General features: G+C 38.1%; 1 protein-coding gene across 5 annotated transcripts in view; it reads left to right on the top strand.

The window, feature by feature from the left end:
• robo2 (roundabout, axon guidance receptor, homolog 2 (Drosophila)) overlaps positions 1–17,815 on the top strand; it is a 748,943-nt gene that overhangs the window by 716,450 nt on the left and 14,678 nt on the right. For 3 of the 5 annotated variants that reach the window (XM_039745871.1, XM_039745870.1, XM_039745869.1), the window contains one exon: positions 14,268–14,441. In XM_039745871.1, coding sequence (XP_039601805.1) covers positions 14,268–14,441 — 174 coding nt within the window. Of the gene's footprint in view, positions 1–7,954; positions 8,138–14,267; positions 14,442–17,815 lie in introns of all 5 variants that reach the window. The other 2 variants (XM_039745867.1, XM_039745866.1) reach the window with 1 other exon arrangement.

Here is a 17,815-nt window from a genome sequence, read left to right as displayed (position 1 = left end):
TTTTTAAGCCCCTACTTAGTCATCTAACAAGATTTACAGTTGTGCTTGAAAGTTTGTGAACCCTTTAGAATTTTCTATTTTTCTGCATAAATATGACCTAAAACATCATCAGATTTTCACTCAAGTCCTAAAAGTAGATAAAGAGAAGCCAGTTAAACAAATGAGACAAAAATATTATACTTGGTCATTTATTTATTGAGGAAAATCACCGAATATTACATATTTGTGAGTAGCAAAAGTATGTGATCCTCTATGATGATCAGTTCGTTTGAAGGTGAAATTTGAGTCAGGTGCTTTCAATCAATGGGATGACAATCAGGTGTGAGTGGGCACCCTGTGTTATTTAAAGAACAGGATCTATCAAAGTCTGCTCTTCACAACACGTTTGTGGAAGTGTATCATGGCACAAACAAAGGAGATTTCTGAGGACCTCAGAAAAAGAGTTGTTGATGCTCATCAGGCTGGAAAAGGTTACAAAACCATCTGTAAAGAGTTTGGACTCCACCAATCCACAGTCAGACAGACTGTGTACAAATGGAGGAAATTCAAGACCATTGTTACCCTCCCCAGGAGTGGTCGACCAACAAAGATCACTCCAAGAGCAAGGCGTGTAATAGTCGGCGAGGTCAAAAAGGATCCCAGGGTAACTTCTAAGCAACTGAAGGCCTCTCTCACATTGGCTAATGCTCATGTTCATGAGTCCACCATCAGGAGAACACTGAACAACAATGGTGTACATGGCAGGGTTGCAAGGAGAAAGCCACTGCTCTCCAAAAAACATTGCTGCTCGTCTGCAGTTTGCTAAAGATCACGTGGACAAACCAGAAGGCTATTGGAAGAATGTTTCGTGGACGGATGAGACCAAAAAAGAACTTTTTGGTTTAAATGAAAAGTGTTATGTTTGGAGAAAGGAAAACACCGCATTTCAGCATAAGAACCTTATTCCATCTGTGAAACATGGTGGTGATAGTATCATGGTTTGGGCCTTTTTTTTTTTGCATCTGGGCCAGGATGGTTTGCCTTCATTGATGGAACAATAAATTCTGAATTATATGAGAGAATTCTAAAGGAACATGTCAGGACATCTGTCCATGAACTGAATCTCAAGAGAAGGTGGGTCATGCAGCAAGACAACGACCCTAAGCACACAAGTCGTAATACCAAAGAATGGTTAAAGAAGAATAAAGTTAATGTTTTGGAATGGCCAAGTCAAAGTCCTGACCTTAATCCAATTGAAATGTTGTGGAAGGACCTGAAGCGAGCAGTTCATGTGAGGAAACCCACCAACATCCCAGAGTTGAAGCTGCTCTGTATGGAGGAATGGGCTAAAGTTCCTCCAAGCCGGTGTGCAGGAAAGATCAAAAGTTACCGGTAACGTTTAGTTGCAGTTATTGGGGGGTCACACTAGAAACTGAAAGCAAAGGTTCACATACTTTTGCCATTCACAAATATGTAATATTCGATCATTTTTCTTAATAAATAAATAAATGACCAAGTATAATATTTTTGGCTCATTTGTTTAACTGGCTTCTCTTTATCTACTTTTAGGACTTGAGTGAAAATCTGATGATGTTTTAGGTCATATTTATGCAGAAATATAGAAAATTCTAAAGGGTTCACAAACTTTCAAGCACAACTGTAATTCCTTTGCACTTTTAGTGCAGGGTGTTTTCTTTCACAGAGCTTTGTAAGCGTTAAATATTATAAGCAAATACACCAGCATATTAATTCAAGGGAAAAGTCAGGTCTCGAAGAGTATTGTGAAATAGGCAGGAAGCCATCGAAGTGTTGCTAGCTGCAGGGGTATGCTATCATGTATAAGAGCCCACACTAGCAGCTGTGTTTTGTCTCCTTTTATTTAAATTCTTTTTGCAGAATTGCTGAAGGGAAATATATAACAGTCTAGGGGAGATGTAATAAAATGTGGAGGAAAAACTTCTTTCAGTCCTTGTTTAAAAAAGTCTAGTTTCTAGAAAGTGCGCAAAAAGGGGACAGACTGCCCTTTTCCAAACACTTTTTTCATCCCATCGCTGTTTCTCTTACTTTGTCTGTCTGCTTGTCAGACTCTGACTCTTACATTTTATGTTTGTATTTTCGAGTTCATGAACTTTCCTTTATTACATCCTGCCAGCTCACTGAAGCTGATGGCTTCTGTCATTTTGGAACAGAAAACCACTTCTTCACTCTGAAAAAGACACTGCTTCTTTCTTTGCTCAAGGAAAATAGTTTCATTTTTAATGTAACAAAACAAAAACGTTCGTCTCAGAAAAGAAAAGACCATACTGCATGCAATGTAGGCTGAAATGAAAAATGGGCTTGGGTCTGCGGCGCGTTTTAAAATCTGTTATAGATTTTTCCTGGCTAACATTTACATCAGATTAAAAAGGGCATTGTTAAAGAATATTGAAAAGCAGGATACATAATCAATCAAAGAACTCTGATGCTTACTACTATGAGTAATATCTGAGTTTAAGATGACTGAGTAATAGAGAAGGATACGGAGGTCCTTGCCCTTCTCTTTTGCACATCCGACATACAGAGAGGATGGCCATGAACCCGGGCCCATAAGAGTAAAGGAGTAATAGATGTATTTTTGCAATACCTAAAGTGAAGTGTAATTGTAATTAACTTGAATTCAGTGTTTTGAAGGAAAGACAACATTCCTGGAAAATTCTGCTACAGGTTATTGATGATGGCTATCTACAGGACATAAGTATTTTACCTGTCTGGCAAAAGAGTTACCTGCTTTGAATAATCAGACTGTTTTGATTAGTAACTCATCCACACACAATGTGCTTCCTTTAAACACGAACAAGTTCTGGGGACATTGATTTCTAATCAGGTACTTCTTGATAGCTGACAACAATACTATTGTTGAGCCAGAGTAAATGTGTTTACACTGTTGTTCCGCAGAGGAAATTGGCATGCACCATTGTTTAACTGATCAGCATGCATATCTATGTAGAGACTGAGGCATTTATATAATTCTGGGTAAATGAGAATAAAGTAGAACAGAGAAGTATGGTCTGAGACTCGGGAATGCTGCCTGTTTCTTTTATGCTTTTCACCATATCCCACAGTGGCTTGTACCTGGCCCAGGTTCCTCTAGGCCTGAGGCCTGTAACATAATCACAAAAGTGTCACCTTAATATACAGTAGAACCTCGACATACGAGTTTAATTCGTTCCAGCACTGAGCTTATATAGCGAATTTCTCGTATCTAGAACAAACTTCCCCATTGAAAATAATTGAAATACAGTTAATCCGTTCCCGTCCCCAAAAATATCAACATAAAAATCAATTTTCCTAACAAATAACACTGATAAATAATATATACAAGTGGAACCTCGGTTTGCAAGTAACTTGTGTGTTTTGCAAGACGAGCTAAATTTTTTAATTAATTTTGACTTGATAAAACGAGCGATGTCTTGCAATACAAGTAGTATGGATATACTTTGTCTTCTGAGCGTCATGTGAGCATAACTGAGCTGATGGTTCTTCTCTTTCGTGCGCATCTCTCTCTCCTTATCTCTCTCGCGCGCGCATCTCTCTCTCTCTCCTTATCTCTCTCTCGCTTGCGCGCACCTCTCTCTTTCCTTATCTCTCTCGCTCGCTCGTGCGCGCCTCTCTCTCTGCTTATCTCTCTCGCTCGCACGGGCGCCTCTCTCTCTCTCTCTCTCTCCTCTTGAGGGCAATCGTCTCCTATTCTCCGTCTGCATGTCCGCGATATTTTTGGATACGCTTATACAGCGAACTGCTACAGCGAAACAATGAAATCACAAGCGCACAAACGCGTAGATCCTCACGCTACGGGAGAACAAGGAACACTGAGTGAGCTGACGGGCTGGCAGCGTCAGCTTGGGTGAATCCCCGAGTCGAGGCGGATCGGGAAACGCGTCACGCATAACCATAGCCTGGCTTGTGGCTCGTTACGTGAGCCAATGCTCGTATTTAGATCCAAATTTTTCGCTCATACTTTCCTCTTATCTTAAATTTCTCGTATACAGAGGTGATTGTATCTAGAGGTTCCACTGTATGCATTAGAATGCTAACTGTGACATCACCATTGTGAGAGATGGATGGCATCCTTACCCGGCTGAGCTTGGCCTTTAGGATGGAAGGACAAGGGGTGACAGCTTACATAAGGCTTTATCTCCCCCCAGACACTAGATGGCAGTGAGCCCAGGCTTGGATCCCCACATGGGTGCCTGCAAGGTATTGTCTTCCCAGGAGATAGCCCTGTTTGGTCCCGTGGGGGCCGCCATGGGGAGCAGCTGCTACATCATGGGGTTTCCACCACTCCCAGAAGTGCTTACAGACCACATATGCAGAAGATCAGGAGCACCTCCAGGGCAGCTAAAATAAAAGGAACTGCCTACCTAGCATCATCGAGCCAGAGTCCAGTGGAAGATGGACGAAGCATGTGAGGAGGAGTGGAGGACCAAGAGAAGGAAGACAAAGAGTGTGTTTATTGTGTTATACGGTGTTTACAGTATTTAATATACTTGTGGCTGTGGTGGCGGGAAATCCACAGTAAAAGACTCTTTAGGGCTCTTACCTTGTGTCCGTGCCTGCTTGTGTTGGATGTTTATGGACACACCAGCATTACATAGTGTTTTTTGGCCTGTAGGGTTGATTCCACCTTTGGGGCCTCTCATCTTTAACCCTGTTTCCAATGTAACTTGGAGGACCCCTAATGGTGGTGAGGCTCAAACAATTGCTTTCTTATGCTAGGAAACAGAAGGGCTGGGCTCACTTATTTGAACAACAAACTGAGACAAGAAAACTACAACGATACCGCAGCCACTTTTTAAAATTATAGTTGGTTATGTGCCCTTAAAAAAAGAATTAATCAAGCCGGTGATATCAGAGGGCAACAATAAGGGCATTGTTCAGAAACAAAATAATTTGTTATTGTTCATTATATCTACTGTTCAGTACGAAAAGTGGATTTTTGGGTAGAGTTGCCTTCTGGCATAGAATATTTAGGCACTAGATGACATCACTGAACAAATCCTGTTGCAACAAAAACACTTACAATGATGTGTACGCCTGTATTTACCACCTCAGCGAGGTATTAATTAAAACTGACATAACGCGATCTGGAAATAGATTAGCTTGTGACTTTTCATTTCAAATCATACAGCTTTCCTTTTCTCTGTGCAATATTTCAGATGTAAAATGTTTTAATGAGTGAGAGAGCTGAAGAAGAATTTTTTTGTGCTTTTTTCCTATTTTTAAATTAGTTAATGCCATTTAAGGTGGGAAATAAGTAATTAATGCCTTTCTCCTCTTTGGAAGGAAGGATGAGCAGAAAAGAACAACACCACTGCCTTGAGCAAGAATGAAAGATCTGATTAGGCAGATGGTGGTCAGGGAATGTGTTTTGTGTCTTATAATTGTATATTCTTTGAGGATTTAATTAGTGGCAATAGAAGTTTAACTTGTTCAACCTTCTCAAACCTCCTGCTTAATCCAGTTCAAGGTTGTAAGGGGCTGGAGTCGATCCAATAAGCACTGGGGATAAAGCAAAAACAAACACAGCACGGGGCACCTGTCCCTCGCAGCGCCTGCTCACACACATACACGTCTACAGCCGCACTCACACAGAGTCAATGTAGAATCTCCAATGAACCCACCTTCACAGTCTTGGGAAGTAAAGAACAATGGATTACCCACACGGACAAAGGGAGAAGGTAACATGGGATTTCAGTGCACAATGCTGCCTCAATGAGACCCTTCACTGCACAGATAAGTAGCTCTAATTTAATTCACACACATCCAAAAATGACTAATAATATAATGTAAGAGTAAAAACATCTTTATGTTATATAGCACTATTATTAATAATGTGCATCACCATTAGGGATTACAGAAATCTTAGCTTTAAAATACAGAATCAAATATTCTAATAGTTCAATAAGAACAATACTGACAATATGAAAAAGATAAATCAGTTTTAAAAGATACCAAGTGGAAGTAGGGGATGATCAGCATATTGTAAAGATGAAGAGGAGACATCTGACAAATTAGAGGAGATCTTTACTCTCATTGAGCTTGTTTGGTTATCAAACGTCTAAATTGCCCCAATATGCCATGTAGATACATTGTAAATGTTTGCTAAGATTTCTCCCACAGTCCTTTTACTGAAAAGGTGCTTAATGGCTTTAAATCTTTAATGTACTTCTATTTAATTTCCACTGGTGTCCTGGAGTAACAAGCAATTCTTTATCTTCCTGAAAACATTCTTCTGAATCAAAAGTTTGAGGATCTGGATTATGTTCCCACACAGCCTTGTTTGCTCAAGACTTTCATTGTTTAATTCCCTTAGCTTGTCCCATTTAGATAGATAGATAGATAGATAGATAGATAGATAGATAGATAGATAGATAGATAGATAGATAGATAGATAGATAGATAGATAGATAGATAGATTGTTGGGAAGATTATAATGAAAAGGTTAAAGGTGTTTCCATACCTCAAACCTGAAAGTCGACTCCTTTTTACTAAAACATTTTCATATGTTTTCTTAATGTAAACAACCTTTTAACATATGAAAAGCAAATGAGCTGTTGGAGTTTGTTAAATTACAGCTGGCTTCAAATTCCAACCTGGTCACTAGCTGCACTTTATACAGTATAGATAGATAGAAGCCAATATCTGTTTAGCCGCCATACTCTGTTGGTCATATTAATTGTTATCATTTGTGATATTCCATCTATTGAAATTTTAATAGCAGTGCTAATATTTGTGATACATCCTCTGTTGGAATGTATTTGTCATCCATAAAGTAAAACAATGCAAAGCCTTTTTCAAGAGGGCACACTGCAAAAATTAGCCCTACAGCTTAAAACCATATAGCAAATGCTTTAAAAAGGGCAACAGCCAAACTGAAACTATAATAAAGTAAAATTAAATGCCTATAATTGATACACTGTACGTGTATAATATATGCAGATTTGGCACAATAAGTATACTATCTGTGTTACCTGTGTGTGTGAGCCTCTCTTCCCCAGTGCTCCGTCTCTCAAGCACGCTCTCATAAAGCCCACATCTCAGACTCTGTCATTATTTTTGAGGCATCTTTCTGACCTCCTGTCCAACTTTATACCTGCCGTCTTTGAAGGCATCTCTCTCAAAATCCTCCCACACCTTTACTCCTGCTTGTGCTTCTCACACTCTTACCTCCTCTTTAACAAAGCCAAACTGACCAATTGCATCAAAGCCAACCTGACCAATCAGATTACTCAAAAGGGACTGAACACACAGACTGTAGTGTTTTGTTATATAGCAGATCTATCTATCTATCTATCTATCTATCTATCTATCTATCTATCTATCTATCTATCTATCTATCTATCTATCTATCTATCTATCTATCTATCTATTATATAGTACCTTTCATATCTATCTATCTATCTATCTATCTATCTATCTATCTATTTCAGTGAATTACACATTTCTGTGTTCAGAAAAAATTTACACAATAATAAGTAAGTTTCCCAAAAGATTTACAGTAAGTATGTGGAAAGTATATTACTTGGGGTTAAATGTTCATATATTACCAGTATTCCTATACAAAATCTGAATATACTTGCAATATTTATTGTATTTACAGTACTTTTGACTATGCAGCCCCCTTTTATTACATTGAGAATAATAAAAATATATCCATATATGTCAGTGGTACAGTAATATGCATTTGCTAAAAGAAAATGAAGCATTTTCTCACTTTACATTTAATAGGTACAAATCGTATTCTTATGGTTGTGGTACAAATGCTTAAACATCGTTGTTCTGTTATTTGCCTCAGAAAGCTAATTGATTTTATTACGATTTACTTTTTCAGTTGGTACAATTCCGTTTACCATTAACAAAAAAACTATAAATATTTGTATATGTTTGAATATATCAGTGGATCTTTGGCTTACCCGACACCTGCATTTGTTTTCAGGTTCAATGGTTAATGGATGGGGTTCTGCTTCAGAGGAGGAGCGTAACTTCTCTAGTCATAGATCTAGCATAGGTAGCTCCTCTGATGACTCCATGTTTACCAACAGTAGCTTTGCCCAGGCATTGGTTGCTGCTGCAGACAAAGCTGGCTTCAGGTTTGATGGAACAAGCTTAACCAAAAAAGGTTTGTAGAATTCAAAGTTTCAATGCAGCATGGTGTATGGGTTTTTCCCTCTTCTGAACAATCTCAGCTTTCCCTCATGAATCTGCCTAATGACCTTAAGACTATAGCCTGGCACCTCGCAATGATTCTGCATGAAAGCTTTTTTAGGTGACTGTTACTTTTCTCTGCCTGCATACCTTTTTGCTTTCTTATTGGTAAATGGATGATATGTTTCATCCATGGAAAAACAAGAAGATACACTATTTCTCGTGGGTAAAGGTCAAACCAGCATTTCAGTTAAGCACAGGATCAATATCTACCTGATCTGATTTGATTTGTTTCTTACACTTAATATTGTGCATTGACATTTGGCCTTTGAAAAGCAGAGCATTTATAAAGAATAATTTGTTCTAGATGTCGTCATCAGTGTCATCCATACACACACACACAAAAACAAATACTGTTTAAATATATACAATATATATGTATATATATATGAATATATACAGTATAAATATATACAGTATATATATACAGTAATCCCTCCTCGATCGCTGGGGTTGCGTTCCAGACCCCCCCGCGATAGGTGAAAATCCGCGAAGTAGAAACCATATGTTTGTATAGTTTTTTTTATATATTTTAAGCCCTTATAAACTCTCCCACCCTGTTAACATTATTAGATCCCTCTAGACATGAAATAAAACCCTTTAGTCAAACGTTTAAACTGTAATCCATGACAAGACAGAGATGACAGTTCTTTCTCACAATTAAAAGAAAGCAAACATATCATCTTCAAAGGAGCGCCGTCATAAAGGAGCGCCGTCAGGAGCAGAGAATGTCAGAGAGAGCGCTCGCAAAGAAAAGCAAACAATCAAAAAATCAATACATGCTTTTAAGTATACAGAAGCACCTCGATAAAGCGGCATTTTGTAGAGGAGCATCCGTGTCCTCTGTGCAAACAGCCCCTCTGCTCACACCCCCTCTGTCAGGCAGAGAGAGTGAGAAAGATAGAGAGAAGCAAACAAGCACCGCGCGGGAAGCATATCTCATAGCATTGAGGAGTTTTAGTTAGATAGATAGATAGATAGATAGATAGATAGATAGATAGATAGATAGATAGATAGATAGATAGATAATATGTAATACATGCTCTGATTGGGTAGCTTCTAAGCCAACCGCCAATAGCATCCCTTGTATGAAATCAACTGGACAATCAAACTGAGGAAGCATGTAACCTAAATTAAAAGACCCATTGTCCAGAAAGCGTGAACCAGCAAAAATCTGTGATATATATATTTAGATGTGCTTACATTTAAAATCCGCGATAGAGTGAAGCCGCGAAAGTCGAAGCGCGATATAGCGAGGGATTACTGTATATATATATATATATATATATATATATATATATATATATATATATATATAGTGAAAGATCAGCCCGGCAACAGACAGACACAGACTCCAGATGTCCCAAAAACACACACTATTTATTAGAACTACTGCACACACAATACCATGCCCAAACCACAAGGCTCAGTCCTTTGTACTTCTCTTCAGCCGCCTCCAATCCTCTCCCGCAAGCTCCATCTTCTCCCTCCCAACTCTGGCTCCTCAATTGGACTGATGCGACCCCTTTTATTCCACCCCAGATGTGCTCCAGGTGCTCCATGATGGTCTTCCAGCAGCACTTCCTAGTGTGGTGGAAGTGCTGTCCATGCATCCGGAAGCACTCCGGGCGTACATTGTTCCTGTTTCAGCAGCACTTCCTGGTGTAACGGAAGTGCTGTTGTCTTTGGCTCAGGAACCATCCAGGCGCCCCCTAGTGGTGACCACAAACCCCCACAGGGATGAGCTTCCCAGCTTCGTGGTCCTGATGGAATCCAGGGGGACTGCCCTCCTATGTCCGGGGGGGTATTGCCCCTCTCCCGGTCCTTCCAGGTTCCCGGGATCCCGGTGGGGCAAGATCCCTGACTGTCTGCCACAATGTATATATATATATATATAGATATATATGCACACTGCATATAAATATACTGCATTCAGTATTAATATCTTATTTACCAAATATACAGTACCTTTAAAATATGGAAAAAGATGATCCACTGTGGCAACTCTTAACGGGAGAGGCTGAAAGAAGAAGACAGTATGTTTTAAGTTATATATATTTATAAAAGTAATGTAACATTCTCAAACCTGCATATTTCAATTCAGGGTGGTGAGGAATCTGATAATATCGGTTGCAGTGCTGGTGCCAGCTATCGACCCACTCACACATACACACACACCTTCATCAACACTCTCATGGAGCCAATTTTGAGTTGACAACCTAACCTTGGGGGATATAAGAGGAAAAACTGAGTGCCCAGAGGAAACACATGCAAACTTCATGTGAACAAAGACCAACTCTGTGAGAGTAGCAGTGTGTTGCTGTTTGGCCCCATTTATATACAACCAGTAATGGCACACGGCACAATAACGTGCAGTGAATACACTTGACTTGAGCATTCCTAGTTTTAATCTTCTTTTTCTGTACGTTTATCATTCATTTGCTCAGAGGTTGATGCGCTTGCTGCTTCCGGAGCAGCTCTTCTTTTCTCCACCCTTGCGGCCCTCTTCTTCTTTTCTTTCGTTGTCATCTTTTCACGTTAAAACTGATTAAGTCAATGTTTGTGTTGCAATTACTTAGTACGCTTTCTTTAATTTTTCACTTAAGCTGGCACTTAAGTCTTCAATCTGCCTCAAGAATGATTTAAGGGGAAGGTGGTAGGGATGAGAATGGTGCCCATACGCATGCACCGCATGGCTGCCCTGCTGGCCGCTGCCGAGAGCTGATTCTACAATAAAGTAAAATAAAAATAAAAAGAGAAATAACCTTGGAGGTCAGTCATCATCCCGAAAGCGTATAGTAGACGTCACGTAGTATATGTGTACTTCAAATTTCAGGTCAATAAGTCAAACGGTTTGCAAGCTACAGGTGATTTAAAATTCTGCACAGACAAATGAACAGCCACGGTAGTGTACAATATATAAAGATAATAGTGCCATTCACAAAATACAGCAATGAGCCACTGCAAATTTACCTGCTTTCTTTGTCACTAGAAATGTCCCTGTTTTTGATGATTTATTAACAAATGGCTTACAGCTTTTCATAACTAACATCTTCTTTATAATTTGTGTATGCTAAAAGTCTATCTATGTTCTAATGATTTTGATTTCTGATAAAATAAGTGTTGTATATAAAAATCTGATTATTTTCTAGGCACAATAGATTAAGGGTATTTAATGCTAATAATGAACAAAATTAATTTATGAATTATCTTAATTACTTTATAAACATTCTACAATACAGAATATAGGAACGTCTCCTACAATATGGATTACCAGAGGTGTTAAGGAATAGGAGAGTTATCGTTGGCTATTTAAGTTAACCACACACAAGAAAATGGGTACACCCCAGTTTTGACACCAGATTGGCAGCCATTATGATGAGCAGAATAGGTTTAGGAGAATCAGATCATGGAGGTAAAGATAAAGGATGCAGCTCTTTTTTGCTAGATGGGTTCCACACATCATGTTGACCTTGGAAATACAAACTAGGCTTTGAAATATCACTTCATTTTTTGGGAAAAGAGATGCAGCACAACCAAGGGATGGAGAATTACTGGGTAGAAATAGTCTGCTTGACCTCTAACCAGACCATTGGTATAGGGACCCAACTTCTCTGTCAGGAATAGTAGTATCTCTCTTACAGGGGACCCATCTTCTCAGTTGGAATCTCTCCTACTTTGGTGTAGCTACCTGGGAAAATCCTTACAATGTTTGTTTCAGTGAATAAGAAATTTATTTCATTGAAAACGTTACTGTCATTAAGGAATGTTGACTATGTTGTGCATCTGAGCACCTAAAACCCATTTGGAACATTTAGATTTCTTGGAAATCATTCAAGGCAATGCTAAAATGGGTACTACTTATTCATTTCTTTAGTCCCAGAGCAGGATTTGGGTGGCTGTTTAAAGAATTATCTAAATTTCTGAAGGGACATGACCTGCATCACCTTAGCCATGGATCAATTATAATTTTTCCTTGGATTGGAGAAAAAAAAAAATGCTCCTAAATTTACTTAGTAAAAGTAGTTGAAGGTCGATGATTGACTTTGTGATGTAAATTTTAGATCTAAGGAACATATATTCTTCACAATTTTGTGAAAGGAGGCAGAGATGTACCATGACACGAATAGAACCCTAATGGGAGAATGATTGCCAGAAAGACCTAGAGGATGCCTGAATGCAGAAAGAATTTCTAGAAATGCTTAAAGGCTTGGAGTCAGAAAACCTGTCATGGAGTGACCTGATGTCAAAGACTGAAGTCTTCTAATTAATGCCATACATTACTATTTCAAATTTGGCTGATTTTCAAAAAAAAAAAATGTAGATGATCCTATTATTGTGGAAGAATCCCAGGTATGGGAGAAGATGAAAATGAATGTTCGATAGCTTCAGGTTATCTTGTAAGTTAGTCAGTGCTTTAGAGATTGTGAATAAAATTTTGAGTTGACAACCTAACCTTAGGGGATATGAGAGAAAAAACTGAGTGCCCAGAGGAAACACGTGCAAACTTCATTTGAACAAGGACTAAATCTGTAAGAGCAGCAGTGTGTTGCTGTTTGGCCCCATTTATATACAATAGTAGTGTCATTCACTAAATACCGCATTACTTCTTAATAGCAAGAGAGAGATAGATTAGGAGCATATGCTCATAGCACGTTGACGCACCCATCACATGACGAACCACCTGGATTGGGACCTGAAAGAAGATGGACAATAAAATATTAAGTATGGTTGGGGGAAATAGTACAGATCTGGAGGCAGCCTTTCCACCAACTCATAAACCTTGTGAGTATATCATACTTTTACAAGGCTGTAATGGAAACAGTGGGTGGAACTGTATGGTTTTCTTTAAGTTAGGGTCAGAAACATTCATAATGGTAAAGTTCTAGACGTTGGAGAGAGTAGGCCAGATATGCTAATGCTGAAGTCATTTGGTTACTTTTGAGATGTTACATCACCTCACTTCAGTCTTGGATGGAATCCATAGCTCCCCTTGGAAAACCTGCGCTATGTCAAAGTGCTATAAGCATGACTGTGTGCAAAAGTCAAGCCTCAGTTCCATGCAATACTGTAAATACACCCTCTTTGTAGCTGCAAACGTATTTCTAGGGCTGTTACAGTTTAGTACTCTTGACTTCTTTGTCTTCTGTGAAATGTCATGAGAATATGGGGTACTGAGTTTGTTACTTCATACTAAACACTCCTTATATGTGTCAAATATGAAATGTGCACATATTCTTGACAAAAGCCAGCTTATTCATGTTGGACTACACAAAGGGAGCGTTTCCCATTTGTGGTTTTACTGGTCATATTGAATTAAGCGGTTTGAGAATATTTAGCTAGAATATTATGGCATTCCTGAGGTTCAATATACTCCAATATGGAGATTTCTGAATAGGACTGCTGGCACACACAATTTGCTCATCTGTTTCTCAGAATCAAATGAGAAACCAGCAATTTTTCATTTGACACCCAACTTCTCAAAAATAGAGTGGGCCATTCACTCTTAAAGAAGTAGAATCTGAGGTTAAGGATGAAATATTCAGTTTAGCAATCTGTTTTAATACCTGAGTTAATGAATAAATGGAAAACAATGTCAGGTGCTCATAAGTCTGTGAGTCGTTTGCAGAAGGGTAACTACTCTTTGTTATACGAACTAGTTGTGACTTTGGGCATTTGGTGAAGATTAAGTCTTACAAATTACCCAAACTGCCAGGGAATACCTTAGGACAAGCTGGAATCTGTTAGTATGGAAGGGGAAATCTGATCAAAACTGCTCAGCGTATTGTCCTTAGAAAATACATTATAGAACATTATGGGAAGGATTATAGTGAATTTACAATGATCGGTTATTACAGACGAGCGTATATTTGAGATATTGTAGATGTAAAGACCTTCTTTCTCTACTTTTGGCAACTAAGATATTAAAGCATTCCAACACACACATATTTTACAGATTTGGAACAGAGTTGACTTTTTTAAAATATATGTAGTTATTTTGGGTACTAAGTTTTATCTTTGCTTTTTTTCCCTTTATATTTTAGGTAAAGGTTACTCCTCCTCCTCTCAAAGACATCGTCCTGGTAGCCCTTTTTCCACAGACAGTAACAACAGTGCAGCCTACAGCCAGAGTCAAAAGGCCAGGCCAGCCAAAAAACACAAGGGAGGACGGTTAGACCAGACGAACATTCCTCACCGTAGGGAGGGCGCACTAGATGGTAAGTACTATAATGGTATGTCTAAATAACCTCTGATGCTCCAGCCAGTTAAGGCCCTACAGCTAAAACAGTCAAATCCATCATAGCCATGCTTTTGCTTATATACAAATTGTTAGATCACATTCTCAAACTAGCTTAATCCTATTCAGGTTTGTGCTGGCCCAGAGCTAAACGCAGCAGCACTGAGCAAAAGTATAGAACTAGCCTTAAGCAAAGGGCTAGTTCATTAGAAGATCCCCCCATTTCACTGCTCAGCATTTCAGTCTGTCATTTTGGTGGTTCTATGCTGCCTGCCAGCTATGAAACACAGGCTTTCCAATTACTAACCATCTATCTCATCTAGCAGGACCAAAAAGCATCTCCCCTTCACCCAGTGTAAAGATGGCTTCTAATTTGTGACTAGTGATGGGTGATTCATAAATGAATTCATAAATGAATTCAGTCTCACTAATCGATTCTCAAACAAACAAATCGATTCAGTGCTCAACGGGAGTGCTGTAGCATATATGTGATATTGTCAGCGTGTTTCGTTTAGCACGCAGATGAATAAAGGGGACGTGCAAATACCGCCCATCTGATTCATGACTTTCATTCAATCGTTCAAAACTGAATTATTACCAGAGAAAGAGAACTCTATCACTAATGATTCTCTTGTTCATCACACAAGTACAACACAGTAACAACACCTTTATATTAGAACGGATTAATTGTTTGCTTTGTACTGTTTGCTATAAATTCTTTTAAAGGGAATATATTAATATAATATTAAACTAATATCTGTATGTCCTTTTGTACATTCAACCAATTAGTCACACAAAATTGAACCTTATAAAAATAATGTTCCAATTTCTAACACTAATTTGCTTTAAGCTTTACTCTAATACACACATTTGTATTGGTATGGGTGATTTGTTGATTCTTTTGTCTTGGAACTAAATCATTACCCGTGAAGGAGTCACACAATTCTCATTCATTTGATTCTTGGACTAAATTGCAACCTGAGAATAAGACGCACGATTCTCATTTAGCTGATTTGTGAACTGAATCATTAAACAAGAAAGCGTCACACACTTCACATTTCACTTATGATCTTCTAACATATTGTCTTATTTTAATTATGCAATTTATGTGGTCATGAATTGTGGTTTCAAATAGAGCAGTGTCATACAATATCAATGACCAGCATGTTTAATATATAAAGAGAATGAAAGAAACATTTGTCTTTTGTACATGAAAGAAGGGGAACACCTATTGATGATCTGCTTGTCCTCAAGATTTCATTCTAATATTATTCTAATATTATGGAAGTGTTGCTTCAGAGATGGATTATGGATTTAGGAAAAGAGAATCTTCAAAATGAAAATGAGTGAAGAGTTTAGACTGACTTTAATTAAAACTACTATTGTAAGGATGGGTTTGAATAATTGAAAGAGCACTTTCCTGCCTCCTTAGACTATTTTAAATGTAGAAACATACTCCTATGTTTACTAATATACAGTATATTTGTAGTCATATTGCTCTCTCATCCATCTAAACTAAAGGGAGTTCACTCCGTGGCAGTATGGCTCCTAAATTCTTCAGATCACACTTCTAGAATTGAAATCTACAAGGTTTTTATTGGGAGTTTTTCCTTGTCTTCTCAGAGAGTCAAGGCTGGGGGGCTGTCAAAAGGCAGGGCCTGTTAAAGCCCATTGCGGCACTTCCTGTGTGATTTTGGGCTATACAAAAATAAACTGTATTGTATTGTATTGTAAACCACATCTATCTGTCTGTCTAACTATCATATACTGCCTTTCCTATCTATCTATCTATCTATCTATCTATCTATCTATCTATCTATCTATCTATCTATCTATCTATCTATCTATCTATCTATCTATCTATCTATCTATCTATCTATCTATCATATTGTGCCTTTCACATCTATCTATCTATCTATCTAAATCACACAGTAGACTACAAAGAAATAAGACAACAAGTTAAAGTCACTTCCTCGTACATTAAATGTCCTGTATCGGTGCCTTCAATGAATACACTGTTTAGAACAAAAGTCATCTGCCATTCTGTTCTGTGACTCTTCTGAGTTTGGCAATCACTAATACAGACAAAATCTATAGCGGCCAAGTCTGCAGCATTGCTTGAACTGCTGTGAGCCAGGACACATCCTCCATGTCAAAGTTTATAGGCTTTGCAGCTAAAGGCTTTCTCATCTGTGGTCATTTTCTTCATTTTAGGAATTAAAAAGGAGATCATGTCTTGTGATTTTATAACGCGCTCAGGTGTGGGAGGAATATTCAATTCATCATGGTAGGGAGAAGCTAAATCCCTTCAAAGCTTTAAAAGTTGAAGGGAGGATTTTGAATTCCATTTAAAATCCAACTGCCAGCCCATCAAGAGATTTAGCAACTGTGGAGATGTGGTTGTATTTTGTAAATTTTGTTATGATCCCTGCTGCATTTTGAAATAACTGATAGGTGGGCTTTACTGGCAGTAATAGATTTCATATGCATAATATTAAATACAAATGATACCAATATTCTTTAACTGAACATATTGACCTATGATGCCTTGAACATATCACATCACCATAAGAACACAATTTCTTTATAGATGCTATATCCATAAAGAGGATATTTAAAAGGGTATATCGTGTGTTTGTTCTGAGTCTTCCACTTACATAATACTTTGCAATTTATTTTGTTCTGTATATTCACTGTTACTAAAGCAAATGCATGTCTCCATGATGATCTATCGATCTGTTTATCTATCGATCTACCATTTATTGTCTTTCATATCTCTCTTTTAACCTATTATATAGTGCCTTTCATATCGAGCATCTATCGTTCATAATGAGTTTTTTCCTATAGACCTACACATAATCTATAAATATTTTCGTCACATATAATGTATAATATGTCTCATATGGATGTATTGGCCTCGTCACTGTCGAAAAATACTCCTATATAATACACAGTATTTTTGAAGCCAACCAGTTATCTGATCCAGCTAAGCTAAAGAGCCTTTCATTTAGTAGTGTGATGGCTCTTAACTTGTCAGGGGTTTATAAGTGTGAATCTGGCAAATTCTCCTTGTCTATGTGGATTTTTCTCCAATGTGGATGGTACGTTAATTGGCGACTCTCACTGTATGATTGATAACTGCACACCTAGATAGTATGCCGGACTGTCCACAGTTGTCTGTTTTACACTCAGAGGCACTTAATGGCATTTCATTGATGCATACATGCAGTATTGATAGTTCATAGAGTATCTTATATGTGTATTTCTAAATACATATCACATGGTGGTTTATATGTTTTTCAGAATGTTACATCCAAAAAAGTAAAGAGCAGCTATGGTAGTGTTCTGGAAAAG

Source organism: Polypterus senegalus, chromosome 2 (genome assembly GCF_016835505.1).
Source record: "Polypterus senegalus isolate Bchr_013 chromosome 2, ASM1683550v1, whole genome shotgun sequence".
Classification (NCBI taxonomy): domain Eukaryota; kingdom Metazoa; phylum Chordata; class Cladistia; order Polypteriformes; family Polypteridae; genus Polypterus; species Polypterus senegalus.
Note: the sequence above shows the minus strand (reverse complement) of the source record. Positions and strands in the feature narration are given on the sequence as shown.